The sequence below is a fragment of the Ictidomys tridecemlineatus genome, chromosome 15 (assembly GCF_052094955.1).
Source record: "Ictidomys tridecemlineatus isolate mIctTri1 chromosome 15, mIctTri1.hap1, whole genome shotgun sequence".
Classification (NCBI taxonomy): Eukaryota; Metazoa; Chordata; class Mammalia; order Rodentia; family Sciuridae; genus Ictidomys; species Ictidomys tridecemlineatus.
This window is the reverse complement of record NC_135491.1, coordinates 34,248,990-34,266,037: the sequence shown is the minus strand read 5'-3', so window position 1 is coordinate 34,266,037 and position 17,048 is coordinate 34,248,990. Positions and strand designations below refer to the sequence as shown.

The following is a 17,048-nucleotide window of genomic DNA, read 5'->3' as shown; positions in this document are numbered from 1 at the left end:
CAGTGTATTCAAATGCAGATTTCTTTTCTTCTTCTTTGTTCCTCGGTGCTAATGATCAGACCCTGGGGTGCTCTACCACTGGGCCATATCTGCAGCCGTTTTCAGCTTTTATTTTGAGACGGATCTCACTAAGTTGCTTAGGGCCTCACTAATTTGATGAGGCTGGCTTTGAATTTGTGATCCTCCTGCCTCAGCCTCCCAGACCGCTGGGATTACAGGTGTATGACATCACCAAACCCCTTGAAGACTACGGACTTCTTAATTCCTTTTATCACTTGGAATACTGAGGTTAAAAATTAAAAATAGGGGTAAAGATGGTAGCTCCTTGGTAGAGCATTTGCCTAGCACATGTGAGACAAAGGGTTCAATCCTCAGCAGCACATATAAATAAATAAATAAAACAAGGGTATTGTGTCCATGAACAACTAAAAAAAAAATTAATAAAATTAGTGCTGCAATTCCTATAAGCCTTCCCTACAGAGAGAGAGAGAGAGAGAGAGAGAGAGAGAGAGAGGGAGAGAGAGAATATATGAATCTCTGGGCAGCATCCAGCAAATTTTCCTCTATGATTAGGTCTGAGATCCTTTCTAAAGTATGTGAGTAGCAAAGGCAAAGTTCACCTCTTCTTTCAATGAGCTTGACCTTGATGCTGTTTCATAAGAGGATTATATAGAAGGATACTTGTTCCCAAGATCACTTCTTGCTAAACCTCAGTGATGGGGGCTGAAAGGGCCATAATAATTTATTTAAATTTATTTAAATAATTTATTTAAATTATTCTACATCCTCATGTTGAGATAACCTCTACTGGAAATCATTTTATGGATGAATATTTAATGATGTAAAGAAGTGATTACAGTGTATTACAAAATAACATAGACAGTAGTATCCCAATTTTATACACATAAAAGGGAAATGCACTAAAATATCAAAAAAGAATTTTTTTAATGAATGGTAGAATTATAAGTAATTTTTTGGGTTCATTTTATATTTTTAATTTTTTTATCTTTTATTGATTTTATTTTTTTAAAATACATGACAGCAGTGGAATGCATTATTATTCTTATTACACAAATAACAGAGCACAATTTTTCATATCTCTGTATATAAAGTATGTTCATGCCAATTTGTGCCTTTATAAGGTACTTTGTTTTTCTTTGCATACCAATTCTTAATGTTCATATTTACCACAATTTTTCATATCACATTTTTCATACATGAAAAATGTGATATGAAAATATCAATTAAGTCTTCTGTTCTCATATGTATATGAAAAATATCAAATTTACCACAATTTTTCATACCACATTTTTCATATGTATATAAAACATGTTGTGATGGCGGCACCTGGCGCCTAGTGACGGTGCCTTCTGTAGCCAGCATGGGTGGGCCGTGTGAGCGGTCGCAGGCGCTCTTACTCCAACGTGGACAGAGAGATTGTGCTGGACTCCAAAGCGAGAGCCGTGCTATACAAAAGCCCAGTTTGTGCCAAAGAGTTCTTTCTGGACAGAAGCGAGAAGCAAAGGTGAACCTCATGAAATCGATCCGTTTGTGAGACCCACGGAAAAGTTCTTCACTGAAAAGAGACCTTCTTCATTCCTGATCTGATGGTATGTGCCTAGAAGTCTACTTTGCCTCAGAAACAAGAAATGGAGAGTAGCATCCCAAGTAAGAGGACTGAGTGACATCATCACATACCTCCTGCCCTGGTACAGGGGGAAACTCGTGGGGAGTCTGGATGGTTCTCTGATCTTGCAGACTTGGGTTCTGAGAACCCACGGACTTGTACCTGTCTGACCTGTAGTTGGATGGTCAACACTGGAAATGGGACTTTGTCAAACGTACTCAGTGGAAGCCTTAGGCATTCAGCGGTTCCAAGGGCACCCACTGCGCCTCTCCTCTCTGGTGCCATCATATTCACATGGACCGTCCCTTTGTTCTCCAGCACGACTGATGTGTATGACAGCAAGACTGCAAGTCCCCCCAGGACACAGGGATCCTCTGACAGATGCCTCAGAACACCTCGCCCCGCAGTGGAGCTGGGCTTCCCAGGGCAAGCTGTTCAGGCTGGGGTTGGCCTCCGTGTAGCCCAAGAGTCTTCTTTACCATCCTGGGGCAGGTTCTTAGTGCACATCACAGGCAACTAACAGGACAAGACGTACTGTATAAGCACAATTAAGTCTTCGGTTCTCATGGACTTTAAATATTAATGTTTGTGGGGTTGGTTGGTTTGTGTACCGGGGATTGGACTCAGGGGCTGAGGCTGGCTTTAAACTCACTCTCCTCCTGCCTCAGCCTCCCTATCCGCTGGGATTACAGGCCTGTGCCACCACACCTGGCTCTTGTTTAATTTTTTTGTACAGAAAATGATTTTAATTAATTTGCATTGGCTGTATTCCATTGGCCAAACCTAGCATTAGAAGCAGAAAAAGGGAGGCTTTTTCTGCCCAAGTTAGGAGGGTGCTGTCATTTCTGTGTATTGGTGTGGTTTTTGTTACAGTTAAGAATTGGGGCAGGGCTGGGGACATGGCTCAAGCGGTAGTGCGCTCGCCTGGCATGCGTGCGGCCCGGGTTCGATCCTCAGCACCACATACCAACAAAGATGTTGTGTCCGCCGAGAACTAAAAAATGAATATTAAAAATAAATTCTCTCTCTCTCTCTCTCTCTCTCTCTCTCTCTCTCTCTCTCTCTCTCTCTCTCTCTCTCTCATCTCTCTTTAAAAAAAAAAAAAAAAGAATTGGGGCCATCAATGCTATCTGCCCCCAAGGAAGTGTTTTCCTATCTAGCTTAATTTTTTTCTCTGTTTAGTTCTTTCTCATCTTATAGACTTCTATTAAATGTTACCTTAGGAAAGACTGAAATAGTCTTCAATGAAAATATTGTTATCTGCTGAAAAAAAAAGTATGTTGACCCCCAATTCGAGTCTTCATACTTTGTTTAATGATGTCCATCACATTCCACTAAACCTTGCTAATCTCCTGCCCCTCCCTTTCCCTCCCAGCCTCTTCCCTATGGAGAACTTATCTACTCCTCCCATGCTCCCCCCCACCCCACTGTTCATTTTATTTTTTTTTTCCTGCATTTTCCAAGTTTCTTGCTGTAACCAAGTGGGGAAAGGCTTGACGTTTGTCTACCAGCCTAACTTAGGGCCTCACCCTTGCTCTCTTAGAGCGACCCCTCCCTCTGTGGACATTATGACCAATGCAACCTGCAGAGGTCTCCAGGCTGGGGGGGTCCCTGGGTTTGTCCTGAAGGACCAGGGACTGGTGGCTTAGATGACCCAATGAGAAGGAGAACTGGAATCTTCTTGGGGCTTGGGCAGGGGGCCTTGGTAGGAGATGAAAAGGTAGAGAGAAAGAAAGTTCAGGAGAGAGGCAGAGTCTCACTCCTTGACCCCGTCTCTTCCCTGCCACCATCTTGTCACCTGAATGCACCCTGGGTGAGGAAGGAAGTGAGATTTTCGAGGTGGCAGAAGTATGAAACCCCCACTTTGCAGTTTCCTGAGATGCAGAGGTGCATGCTTCTCTTTCTGCCTGTGTTTGGGTTTAAATATCCTCACTTTCAGAAAAATCCACTTGGTTTTTGCTTCCTTCTTCTCTGAGTAGGTGTGAAAATCACTGGAAATGCTCAAAACGAGGCAGAACAGGAGACAACAACCAGGTTCAGCAGCTTCTTGAAACAAATGAGCATGAGTCTGTGTTCGACGATGCACAGTGTAAACTGGGCACCTAAAGATGTTTTGTGTGTCAATGTGTCGGGGGTTTATGTGGATGGGACCAACGTCCCTATAATGAGATTTTAAGTGGATCCACCCAAGGCGTCGACATTCCTTCCTTCCAGCAACAGCTGGCCCATGTCCCATTTCCACCTCGACCAGCTCTGCAGCCGGAGGCCAGTCGCTGGGCACTCCAGGAACTCTGTCCCTGTCCCAGGCTGGCACCCAGGGGTTTCCTGCACAGCCAGAGACCTTGAGACTGTCCAGCTGTGTGTCTGGTGGTGTAAACTGTGCACACATCCGTGTCTTCTCAGATGCCGGAGCCCCCACCTACATGTATGAGTTTGAGTATCGCCCGAGCTTCGTATCAGACATGAGACCCAAGTCGGTGGAAGGAGACCATGGGGACGACGTCTACTCTGTCTTTGGGATGCCATTTTTAAAAGGTAACAGCTGTGCTGGCTGCAAGCTTGTGGACAGTAGGCCTGGGTTCCAGTCTTGCTTTGGTGGCCTTGAGCAACTTCTGCTGTCCCAGGCTGAGCTTCTGACCCCCTGGAACAGGGCTGAGCTACACGGGGCAGTTCCCAGCCTCTCTCCTGCTACGATGCCAGGAGGAGGAGGTATGTGCATGTGTCCTGAGCCAGAGCGACTCTCAGAATCCTGACCTGGGTCATCAGTGAGGGAGGTGGTGGTCCACCTGCAGGGCCCTCCTCTGTAATAAAAATGCTGCTGCTTGATTTCCACTTTAAAAGGCATCTTAGAGTGTGAGGAAGGGTGAGGTTAAAACTGGTGATGACTTCAAATCCACTGTCATATGGAACTGTCTATGTATGTATCTAAAAGTCATCTATTCTACCTAGACCAGTAAAATAATACTAAAGATAGTAATCATGTAATATTTTTTTAAAACATTTCACAAATGTCTTTGGTACGTGAACTCAGCAGTTGCAGAGGACTTGTGGCCCACCTCATGGCTGCTCATGACACACCAGGCGTCTCCCAGCCAGGTGACTCCTTGGGCTCTTAGCATGTCTGGTATTTTTCAGACTCTCTGGAAATGTGAATGCACACAGGAGATTAAGAAACAACCCGAGAGCTAGAAGTCCTACAAGATAGAGGAAACCCCGGGGTGACTTTTGGACCTTGAGTGCGGAAGGACAGGATAAGTGAGCAGAACACAGAGACAACCAGCTTCCCGATGAACTGCATGCCCGTGGCTGAGTCCTTTACTCAAGGTGTGTGTGTGTGTGTGTGTGTGTGTGTGTGTGTGTGTGTGTGCGCGCATGCCTGCCAGGGACCGAACACAGGGATACTTGACCACAGAGTCACATCCCCAGCCCTTTGGATATTTCACTTTGAGACAGGGTCTTGCTAAGTTGCTGAGGCTGGCCCCCAACTCATGATCCTCCTCCCCCAGCTGCATGTCCTGCATTTCCCACAAGGTGCTGCTGCTGGCCCGTGCGGTCAAAGCGTTTTTTCCTTCTTCCCCAACAGGGGGCGCCTCAGAAGAGGAGACCAAGCTCAGCAGGATGGTGATGAGATTCTGGGGCAACTTTGCTCGCCATGGGTGAGGCTGGTGGCAAAGAGGGAGCAGGCTGGGTGGGTGGGTGGGTGGATGGGCGCATGGGGTGGGGCCTACCCTTTGGGAAGAGGTGAAAGTGGGAGTGACAGACCCCAGAACTGTGACGGTGGTGCTCTGAGAACTTACAGGCTGCCCCGAGAGGTGGAGAGTTCCCGTCTCTGGAAAGCAGAGAAAGTCCAGGAGCTCCCTGAAAGGTCTCGGAGACATGTTCGGACCTCGAAGTAGCTTTGGGTAATTTCTATTTGGTTCTGTTCTCAGGAACCCCAATGGAAAAGGACTCCCCCACTGGCCAGAGTACAGCCAAGAAGAAGAGTACCTGAAGATCGGCCCCCAAACCAAGGCCGCCAAGGGGCTGAAACACAGGGAAGCGGTGTTCTGGACCACGCTTAAGTCTGGGAGAACAGGACAGCTGCTTGACGAAGGACAGGAGTGTAGGAACGCCAGTGGCCCGAGAGGAGAGCTGTGTATGAGGGACAGAAGCAAGAGGACTCAGAGCACAGAGGACTCCTAGTTCTGGGTGCCACCCTCCAGGAACCCCAGGGGCAAAACAGGTGTGGGTTCTGAGGGGCTGGAGAATTGTGGGATGGGCTGGGCATAGACCAGGGAGGGGGCATGCCTTTGCGGATGACCTCCATTTGTGAAATAAATGTTTGTCCTGTTATCAAATCAGTCTCTGGGACTGGAGCTAGAGATGAGACCTTCCTCCTCAGAGACAGTCTGCAGAGGGAGGCGCCATCAGGAGATAGGAGGGCTTCACTTCTGTTGGGGTAGCTCATCCTCTGGACCTGCCCAGTCCAGCAGTATGGGACCCTGGACCTGCCTCATGTCACAGGACCCCCAACAACTTCCAACAAGAGGATCTGGGATGGTCAGTGTGGAGGGTCTCCCTCCTCAATTTGGAACTCTCTGCGGAGAAGGCCAGGTGCCACGGTGAGCCTGTGGCATAGCTCCATGGCTTCCTGACCGTCCCAGAGTTCTGCAGTCCCCTCCTCCACACACACAGTCACCACCCGGGCCCCTCCACGAGATGCTCCCCTCTGAAACCTCTTCTGAGCCCTTCTGGACCCTGGACCACTCCAGGTCTCGGCAGTGACCTCACCAGAGCAAGACCTTGAAAGGAACATTCTAGAACAGCCTCCTTCAGAAGTTGAGGGCTGACTGCTGGGTTCTGCCAGGTTCCCAGAGCTCTGAGGAGTCTCGCTCCAACCCTGACAGCAGGGGACAGCTGGGTTGTCCTCAGCATCAGAACCTTCTGCACCAGAGAGCTGAAGGGGCAAGGCGCGTGGGCACCCTGAAATCCAAACGAAGGCAGCACTTGGAGGGGAGGTGGGCGTGAACGCTGGCTTATTTCCCGTCGGCAGGAGGAGAATTTGGTTGTCCTGTGTGTGAATGGAAATATTCTGAACGGTTTAATCCAGTGCTAAAGGCTGAATGTAGCCTAGGATGAGAGTTTCAGATCCCTGGAACTCGAGTAGAAAAACCAAACTCAGCCCCAGCTTGCCCCAGACACTCACCACCCAGATCCCTTCTGACTCCAGCTGTGCGTGGTGGGGGGGGTTGTTCCCCCACGTATCAAGCAAGCAATTCTGCAGCAGCTGAGCCGCCTCTGACGCAATTGGGTCCTGATGCTGTCTCTAACGAAACTGTCCCCTCCCCCAGATGCCAGGCACAACTCCACATGGTTTTTACCTGAACTTCTTACCGACTGGCTATAAATCGGGATTCCCAAAGACCCTCTCCTTGAGTCTGATTAGTTTGTTCAAGCAGTTTACTGAATTCAGGGAATTCAGAGTGTGTGTGTGTCTGTGTGTGTGTGTGTGTGTGTGTGTGTGTGTGTGTGTGTGTGAAAAGGATATTAAAGGATACAGATAGAAGGTGAGCTATGGGGACAGAAGCACAGGTACTCGTAGCACAGAGTGCCCATAGTTCTGTGTGCCACCCTACAAGAATCTCCATAAGCTCAGTTCCCCAGAATCTCCCCGAATCCTGACCTTTCAGACGTGTGGAGGCTTCCTTTTGTCGGCATGATTGATGAGACCAAAAGAGGTTGGTGACCAGCTGAGCCTTCAGTCCCTCTCCCCTTGGGGGCTGGGGGGCTTTAAGTCCCAGCCCCCTTTCCCTGCTTTTGTCTTTCCACAGACCAGCAACTTCCAGAAGCTACCTCGGGGTGCCAGCAATCATTTGCATCCAAAAAAAAGACACTTTAGAGATTCTGAGGATTTGAGGAGACATATGCCAGGAAACCAGCCTGGCATCCACAAATGCAATATCACCAAGCCACAGGCCCAAGGAGAGTCCACACCCCTGACAACAGACTCCTCTCCCTGGTGCTCATGAGAAAGGCTGAGCACGGGTAATAAGGCTGAGAAAACCTGCTTCCAAGGGTGCGGGCCTGAAGCTCTGCCAGGTCCTTCTCCCATAAAGAACAAAAACCACCACCAGGAAGAGGGCAGCAGACCTGACCCCTCCTAAGGAACTGGTGAGCACCTGTTGAGGCCGAACCAAAGGAAAAATGTCAAGCCCTATACCTCTCACTGTGGCGCACCACCCTCTCCGGGGTCAAGATCATTAGAGAACTTTGAGGGCTGGTGGGAGGCAGGATCCCTGAGGGGAACACCAGGCTCCCCAAGGTTGAGTCTCAACCAGGGCAAGAGAAACAATTCCAGGATGCAAAGACCCAGTCCCAGGACTTTACGGCTGGGGAAGAGTAGAAGTCTGGAGAGAGACCTTCCCTGTAGGCAGGAGCACAAGGCAGGTGTGGAGCAGAACAACTCTAAAACCCCTTCAGAACCCTTCCTGCGCACAGGGGACACAGAACAGAGCTCAAGGGCACACTGGAAGAATTTGAAGCTGGTGGTGCACTTAGGATATCCAAGGTAACAGTGCACACACACACACACACACACACACACACACACACGCACTCATGCACACACACAATCAACCAAGAAGAATAGACACCCTGTTTTTACTCCTAAATGCCCTCAGTTTCTACTTACTTTACACATGATGTAAAGCATTGAATCCAAAAATTGTAAACACACACACACACAGAGCAAGAAAACATCCATTAACAAGAGAGAAAGCAAACAACAGACCCAGATTCAGAGATAACTGAGGTGTCAAACCAAAAGACTGGAGACTTAAAAGAATCTTATGAAAAACTTACATGAACCGATGGGTAATGTCATGGTTTGGATAGGAGATGTCCCCCAAAGGCTCACATTTGAGACAGTGCAACAAGGTTCAGAGGCAAAAATGATTAGGTTATTTGAGGTGTAACCTAATCAATGGCTTAATCCACTTATATGGATTAATTGAGTGATAGCTATAGGCAAGTAGGGGGTGACTAAAGGAGGTAGGTGGCTGATGGTGTGTGCCTTTGGAGTATATATTTTGTCCCTGGTGAGCAGAATGCTCTGTCTCAGCTTCCTGATCGCCAGGGACTGAACTGCTTTGCCACATCCTCTGCCATGATGCTCTGCCTCACCTCGAGCCCCAAGGAATGGAGTTAGCCATCTATGGACTGAGACCTGTGAAACTGTAGGTTCCCCCCCAAATAATCTTTTCTTCCTCTAAATTTGTTCTTGTCAGATCTTTGGGTCACAGAAGCATAGCATGCAGGGGTGACATGGATATTGCTGGCAGCTTTTAGCCAAGTTTATTATGATAATCAGGAGCAGAAAGAGTTGAAAAACTTGCAGTTTGGCCAGAAAACTGCAAGTAAAGCTGGGGCTAAGGAAGGTGTGGTTGTTGAGATTGCAGCCACTAAAGACATGGTGGATACTTTACCCAGAGACAACAGGAAAAGTGGCTTGTGGGCATCTCAGTGATTGGCAAGGCCACACACTCAAGGATGTAAAGGTAAAAATTCCTTTGAGAGGAGACCATGGGAGCACCCTGCTTGCACAGGGGTGCCTGGGAAGTTGTTTCACCTTGTTCAGCCACCCAGGCACTCAGAAGCTGCTGTGACCGTGGTCCCCAGAGGCCTGACTGCTGCTTGAGATGGCAGCGGACCATGGCGTCATCCGCGGGAGGCTGGTTCTGCAGGAATGCAGGATGCTGGAGTTAGGAGGTGATGGAGGCGCCCACCGAGGTTTCCAAGGAAGGCCTGGGAGGCCAGGCAAAGTGCAGCAGGGCCAGTGTCCCTGAGAGCTCTGAGACCCCAAGAGGGCAATGCATGAAGTGAGACGAAGCCCCGGGATTAAGAAATGCCAGCACCAGGGAGTGTCCGCCAAGGAGGGCCACAGAAAGCAAGCTCAGACAAGCCAAAAGAGGGGCCACCGGGCTGCAACCCGCAAGGCCACAAGAGCAAGTGACACAGCTCTTGGGAGAGAATAGCGGATGCCAGGTATCCCGGATCCTGAACATGGAGCTACGGGGCTTGTCTGCCCAGCTGAATCTGGGTCTGGCTTTGGTCCCATCTCGTCTTCCTGTGCCCCTGTTTTCCCTTATAGTATGGAAGTGTTACTCTGTTCCTGTCTACAGTGGACATAGGTGACTTTCTTTAAAAATTTACAGAGACTCGTTGTTAAGAGTTTGTCTTGAGTCGCACATGTATTTTGGACCTGGACTTTTGAGCAACGCTACAACCGTTAGGACTGCGGGAACTCTGGGAAAGGAACTAAAAATATTTTGCATTGTGAGATGGGCATGAGCTTTTGGGAGCTGGGGGTGAATACTATACAGAAAGAAAGAAAGAAAGAAAGAAAGAAAGAAAGAAAGAAAGAAGGAAGGAAGGAAGGAAGGAAGGAAGGAAGGAAGGAAGGAAGGAAGGAAGGAAGGAAGGAAGGAAGGAAGGAAGAAAGGGAAAAATTGCAACCCAATAATAGAAAAATATTGAAGCATTAAAAACACTCAATCCAAAATCAAGCAGTTAAACTGGGAAATAAAGGAACCAAGAACACAGAACCACATAGAATATTCTGTTAAACCAGATTTTAATCCAACCATACCGATAATCATGTGAAATGAAAATGTTTTAAAATTCTCAATTAAAATAGATTATTAGATTAGATTTTAAAAGCAAGACCAACCCGGTGGTGCGTAATGAGGCGCCCACTCCGCTCCTGGATACTGGACTGCCCACAGCTTTGAAGCCTCGCCCCTCCCCCGCCCATCTTGCCCCTTATCTGGACATGCTGATAGCCAAGGCTGGTGCTTCCTCCTTAGGTGCCAGCCAAAGATCCAAACCTCCCAAAGCTCACCACAGCCCCCTCCCCTAACCAAACAAAGGCCCTGGGCCAGTGTCCTTCCCTTGCTCTCTCAGGCCGTGCTGGACCTGCCTTGCAGAGACCCTCACCAAGCAGGTAGCAAAAGCCCTTGAGCTTTCTTGTGAGTCCAGGGGGAGTGGCCTCATCTTTGGGGACTGTAACCTGGGGCGGAACTAGAGAGCTAAGCACACAGCTGGGTTGAGAGTAAGAGGCAGAAGAGACGCAGCCCAAGATCCCCCCAAAGAAAGCTGGGTTCCACAGGGACATGTCCTTAGACAAAGGGGTCACCTCACTGAGAAGCCATGGCAGTCCTCCATGTGGACATACCCAACAACAGCGTCACCGAGGCCAGCGTGATGTCTTGGGTTTGGTCCACTCAAGTGCAGGCCCTGGGTCAAGGATTGGAGTGTGGCCATTGGGGGAGAGGGTGACCCCAGGAAGCACTCAGAGAGGAGAGAGACAGGCAGGAAGCCAGCGGCGTGCGGCGAGCAGCTGGTCCTCTGTCCCAGTGGGGACCCCCAGAAGATGGTCCAACACAAGCCCCAGAGCCGCTCCTGCAGAGGAGGAGGAAGGTGGGTATTCAGGCACCAAAGCCGTCCCTGCTCAGGAGCTGCCCCCCGGCATGTGACCTGTCCCACGGGGAAGGCCCCGTGGGGTGACTGGTGCTTGTTGAGGGAGGCTGCTGAGGCTCTGGGAGCAGCAAGTGTAAGGTTGATCGGGAAGGGCACCATTGTGTCTGTCAGGCCACAGAGAATGAGAGAGTGCCCCAGAGAGGGGACCGGCTCAGAGCCCCCAGAAGCCATTAACCAAGCCCCTGGGGCCAAACCAAGGCCCCCTTACTCCCACACAGGGTTCTTTCAGCCACTCTGCCCAGGCTGACCCCTCTCCACGCGGGGACGACACTCTCCCCCTTGACCACACTCTGCGGCCCGTCCCTCTGTGTCTGCCCACAGTTGGTCCCCTCTCCGCTTAGCTCCGGAGTGCGTCAGGGACTGTCAGACACCGCTTGCCCCCGCCCAGGGCAGTCCTCCGAGGCCCGGGGCTCTGACGTGTCTATCACAGACAGTTCCCTCGCAAGAAGGGCGACCAGCCAACCCTCCCGGGAATGAGTGGCTCCAGCTGTGCCCTCATCTAAACCCAGCTGTGACCAAAAAAATAAATAAAATAAAAAGAGCAACCCAACAGAGGAAAATGGAGGGAGGGCAGGAGGGAAGGAAAAGGGGGAAAGATTGGAGATAAGAAGATGCAGAAGGGATTTAAGAAGCCAAGCCCTCCAGAGGCAGGGAGAAGTCCCTGGCACCGAGGTCCCCACCTGGCAGCTGCTCATTAGTATCACTGGGTCAGTGTCTCAGAGGTGCGCTTGTTCCCTGGTCCATCCTGATCCTGATTTCTGTGGTGCCGTTGTCCGGCTGGGCGAAATAACTGGGAGATGACAAGCAACTTGAAGGCTGAAGCGGGAACTACCTTATTGCCAGTGAACTCAGAGGGAACTGAGCGGGAACTCAAAGTAGCGGGTACCCTGGATAGCAGGCACCGCCGCTCTGCCAGACTGCAGAGGTACATATACCCAGCTGATTACACACAGCTTCACTTAATTAACAGACAGCAGTCAGTCATTAGGGAATCCTTATCATCTTAATGGCTTGCTGGCGTTGGCTCAGAAACCACTCCTCCTAGCAAACTGCCAGGCGCCATCTTGACTTGGTTGTGGCCCTCATCACTGTGGCCCAGGCAGGGACCTGGACATTTTTGTGGGTTTTATTTTAAGCTCATTTCTGGAGTCAAAGGGAAGCTCACGCAGGTTTCCTTTTTCACCCCACGAAGGATGCGGAGGCTCTGAGAACTGTCTCAGGCAGAAGGACCAGGAGTTGATTCCCCATAGAAGAAGGGGCTGGTGCCCCGGGAACTGTCAGTTCTGGGTCTGGGACAGAGCCTCCTTCCCTGGCCTCCCTCAGCCCCACCGTCCTCCACCCCTGGAGGGTGAGTGTGAGCAGCGAGTGGAAGAAGGGGGCTCTCCATCTGGTCCTAACCAGCTCCCGTGCACTCTTGGTGACCCATGCGGCCATGTCCACAACCAGCAGTTCCTTTTAATCTCCTGACCTCCTTGGAGCAGGGCGTGGTTACTTTTATTGACCTGTCTCTGGGGAGAAGGAATGGTCTGTCCCAGGCCCCTCGGCAGGCACAAGGAAGCAGGACAGGCACTGTCTCTTTTCAGATCCTCGTGGCTCGGGCTCCCTGTGGTTTGTGGGGGGCCCTCTGCTCACTTGTATTCATCAATACAAATAAGATAAGGTGGCTAGCGACCAGAGGTTTTCCCGTTAGACGTGAGCTCTCTGGGGTGGGGACCAAGGTCAGATTCATCTTCCTGGTGCCCTAGCGAGTAGTTGTGAAGCCAGAATCAGACAGGCAGTCAGTGTAGATAGGTGAATCGAGTCAGGTCAGATCCAGGAGGCCAATTTTGAGTGAGTCTGGGAAGTTGGAGACTGTCCCCTGAAGGATTGAAATGTTAATTCCTTCCTCCATCCTTATCAAAAACCTGCCCCTGGGCTGGGACTGTGGCTCAGTGGTAGAGTGCTCACCTAGCATGCAGGAGGCACCGGGTTCAATCCTCAGCACCACATAAATGTAGGACATAGTGTCCGCCTAAAACTTAAGAATAAATGTCTTTAAAAAAAAACCAAAAAACTGCCCCAGCTCCAGCCTGTTACTAAGGTAACCTGTCCTGGGAGTTGTCCCTCCCTACGTGGAGTAGAAGCTTGTTAATTAATGGGTCCTGCCTTTTCCCCTTTGGCCCACCTGGTTCCCACCTTTGGGCCATCCTGCAGAGCATTCCTGGGCCTAGTCACACACAGGAAGGAGAAAGATCAGGGGACGAGGGCAGGAGAACAAAGAAAGCCTAGGACACATAAAAAGGGCAGAACACCTCCCTTCTGGGGGTACCAGGAACCAACTATGCCCCCCCTCCCTGCCGGGAGAAGTCTATGGGGCCTCTTTTGGAAGAAACCCTGCTTGATATGCCTGCGGGGAGCAGGACTCGTCACCCACGATCGCTGGTATCAGTTGACCATGGAACTAGACTTACTGAAGGACAAGAGGCCAGCCACATAGTTCTGTACACAGAGAAGGGAACATGAGCCTTTGAAGATCTGCCAACCATGCCTTTGAACCCTAGAGTGATAATGATAACTAAAAGTGATCAAATATCTGTTACATACCCTCGTGATAATTTTCATATTAATCCACAAAATCTTCAGAGCAACCTCTGTGGTTATACTTGGTATCATCGCCACGAAATTCAACACAAGGCCCGAGAACACTCAGCTCACCAGTGACAGACAGGACCGGCTACTTTACCTGCTGTGCATAAATAAAAATGCAGGACCTCTTATTTTGAAATTTATTTATTTATTTATTCTAATTTGTTATATAGGGCAGCAGAATGCATTTCAATTCCTAGTACACATATAGAGCACAGTTTTTTATGTCTGGCTGTACACAAAGTAGAGTCACACCATTCCTGTCTTCATACATGTACTTAGGGTAACGATGTCCATCTCATTCCACTGTTTTTCCTACCCCCTGGCCCCCTCCCCTTCCCTCCCTCCCCTTTGCCCTATCTAAAGTTTCCTCCCACATTCCCCCCCACCCCATCCCCATTATGGATCAGCATCCTCATATCAGATAAAGCATTCGGCCTTTGGTTTTTTTAGGATTGGCTAACTTCACTTAGCATAAAGTTCTCCAACCCCATCCATTTACCTGCAAATGCCATGATTTTATTCTCTTTTATGCTGAGTAATATTCCATCGTGTATATAGACCACAATTTCTTTATCCATTCATCTACTGAAGGGCATCTAGATTGGTTCCACAGTTTAGCTATTGTGAATTGTGGCTGCGGCACTACAGTATGCTGTTTTTAAGACGGCAAATACAGATCTTTAAACCACCATGGATCCCTTGGGAGAGCCGGGCCCTATGACTTCCAGGTCTCATGACCATGAAGCTATCCCCGGTGACAGAATTGGGATGAACCTGGGGCTGGTCCTTAAGTGCAAAACAATCCTACCTTCCTACCCTGAACCTTGTTCGAAAATCCTTATCTGGGCCGTTTGGATCCCCAATGTCAGAGACCTGATTATGACAGAGGGCACTGGCCTGATTAGTGGTTCTCTGCTGCCCTCTTGTGGTAAGTTTCCATACAGCTGCACCTGCTTGGGGAAAGAGGACCACAGCCAAACTAAGGTTCCAGGTAGCATCACCAATACTGTTGTTATGCCTGCGCTCACACAGCCAGGGACAACATAGGGACTGGCTTCTTGCCTATTTCAGCATCCAGGGTGCTTATCATACAGAGGCTTGTGAGTGAGAACTCCCCAAATCTCATTTCTCCTTCAAACTGATATTAATACCCTCTAGCCCAATGGTTTCCAAGACAGAACTAAAATCCAGTTCTGGGCACCTCCAAATTGCTCAGCAAACTCTCTGCACATTTCTCTGCAAATGAGCAATTCTTCACCTCTCTCTTAGGGCTGGTCATAAAGGAGGAAATGCCAATTGCTTTCTTCTCTCTTCTCAAACTCTCTCTCTCAATACCTCACCTCCTACACCAGGTGCCCCAGCAGACACCAACTGAATGTCCCACAATTCGCTTCCATTCTGACACCATCCACCAGGAGCTAGAGTCAGATTCTGGGCATTCTGGGCTCAGCCCCACGAGATCTTCCCGTGTCAGATGCCAGACACGAATCCCAAGCCTTAACTGTGAAGTGGGTTCGTGGTGCACTGGGTACCAACGTGTCTGAGGCTGGTGGACAGACACCCTGCTGCAGCAACCCACAGGAGGCAGGTCCACTGCTTACAGACAGGCAGCAAGAAACAACAGAAACCGAGGACTGACTTCAGGCCATTCCCCAGGAGAGCTGCCCGGGGCACCTGGGGTCCTGCCTGTGTGTGCCACACTGTCACCACAGCTGGAAGCAACCTGCCTGGGTCTCATACCCTGGGGCATCATGACACAGCTAAACTGTTGAGGGGCGTCGGTTCTGGCAACAGAGGGTGTGGAGAGGGCCATGGAACGTCCAGGACCTCCCTGGGAAGCCTGACCACACCAGCAGCTCCACGTGCTCAGGAACCGGGACACTCCCCAAGCCTTGTCCCGTGGATTTTTTCGGAGGCATTCTTAAGTAGGCACGACTGACTCAATCTGGGCAATAGCTGATCAACTCAACCTCCAGCCCCTCTCTCCTCCCTGGAGGTCCAGGGGTGAGGCCGAAACTTCCTGCCCCCTAATTACATGATTGCACCCCCCTGGCAAGAAGCCCCTACTCTGGGGCTACCTAGGAGCACCCAGTTATCAGCCCTCTCATTAGCATATAAAAAGACACCATTCAATTTAGGAGTTGCCAGGGTTTCAGGAGTTGTGTGCCAGGAAAGGGGGAGGGCGAGGCAGAAATCAAATATATCTCTTATGATGTCACAGCCCACCCTCTGTGTCACTCTGACTAGGGACCACTTATGGGGAAACAATATACAGCTCAAAATACACGGGCACATTACTAGACTTTCTGTGGTCATGGATTCGTCTAGTCCATGGTCATGTCACAGACAAATGTCTCGGGGGACCCACCAGCTGGGGCTGGTCCAGACCAGCAGGACGCCCCAGGTGGCCCACAGATGCATCAACCAAATACATGGTTCTAGGTTTGTCGTGCGGAGCTCACTGGTGGATACACCGTCTAATGCCCAAGTATAATCACATCACTGTGCAAATCTGAAACCCTTCAATGGCGTCCTGTGCCTCCTAGAGAAAGTTATCCCCTACTATAGCATAAGACGCCCTTCATCTTGTGGATCTTACTTTCTTCATCCATTCCAACCTGAAAATGATGCAGGCTCTTTGTGCTTCATGCCTCTGTGCGGATACCTTTGCTATTCTCCTTTCTTAGAATGTTAAGACTCACCTGTTAGGGGGGGGCCCTCTGACCTCTCCAGGTGGGGCTCGTTGCCTGATTTCTCTGCAGTGTTATGAGATGGCATGTCTCACTCATCTCTGTAAGACCTAGTCACCCACCGAGGGCGGGGGGGGGACCTTCGGCATTCCAGATACTCGCCTGGCACTGTGTAAGCAAGTGGTTGCTACCTCTTGTCCCCCAAATTGCGGATCCCTTACAAGGTCTCATTTTAATAAATGACCAGGATAGGTCTTAGTCTATGGTGCTGCCCACAGGGTCCCTCTAATTCTCAGATACTGGAAGTCACAGAGAGGGAGGCAATGACCATGTCCTCCCTGTGTTGGTTGCATGGTCTCCCTTGGGGAAGCCTGATTCTGTGCAGGGCAACCGTGTACCTGCCCAGATTCCTGTATAGGTGACGGCTGCCACATGACCCAGGTCTGGCCAATGGGCAGGCAGACTTGGGGGGGGGGGGTCAGGAAGCTCTTCCTCTCCAGAGTGCAAGGATCCTACTCCTGTCTTTTGCCCTTTCTCTTGATTCTCTTCTTCCTGCCTGAAAGATGACCCTATGTCTGCAGGGAAAC

General features: G+C 50.0%; 1 protein-coding gene across 6 annotated transcripts in view; it reads left to right on the top strand.

Moving 5' to 3' along the window:
* Positions 1 to 8,218, top strand: part of LOC110597165 (liver carboxylesterase 1-like) — a 37,343-nt gene extending 29,125 nt beyond the window's left edge. For 4 of the 6 annotated variants that reach the window (XM_078032331.1, XM_078032334.1, XM_078032333.1 and 1 more), the window contains 3 exons: positions 4,031 to 4,162; positions 5,211 to 5,283; positions 5,557 to 5,964. In XM_078032331.1, the coding sequence (XP_077888457.1) occupies positions 4,031 to 4,162; positions 5,211 to 5,283; positions 5,557 to 5,809 (458 nt within the window). In that variant the 3' untranslated portion in view covers positions 5,810 to 5,964. Of the gene's footprint in view, positions 1 to 4,030; positions 4,163 to 4,762; positions 4,952 to 5,210; positions 5,284 to 5,556; positions 5,965 to 7,437 lie in introns of those variants that run through there. The other 2 variants (XR_013430894.1, XM_078032332.1) reach the window with 2 other exon arrangements.
* The last annotated feature ends 8,830 nt before the right edge of the window (positions 8,219 to 17,048 follow it).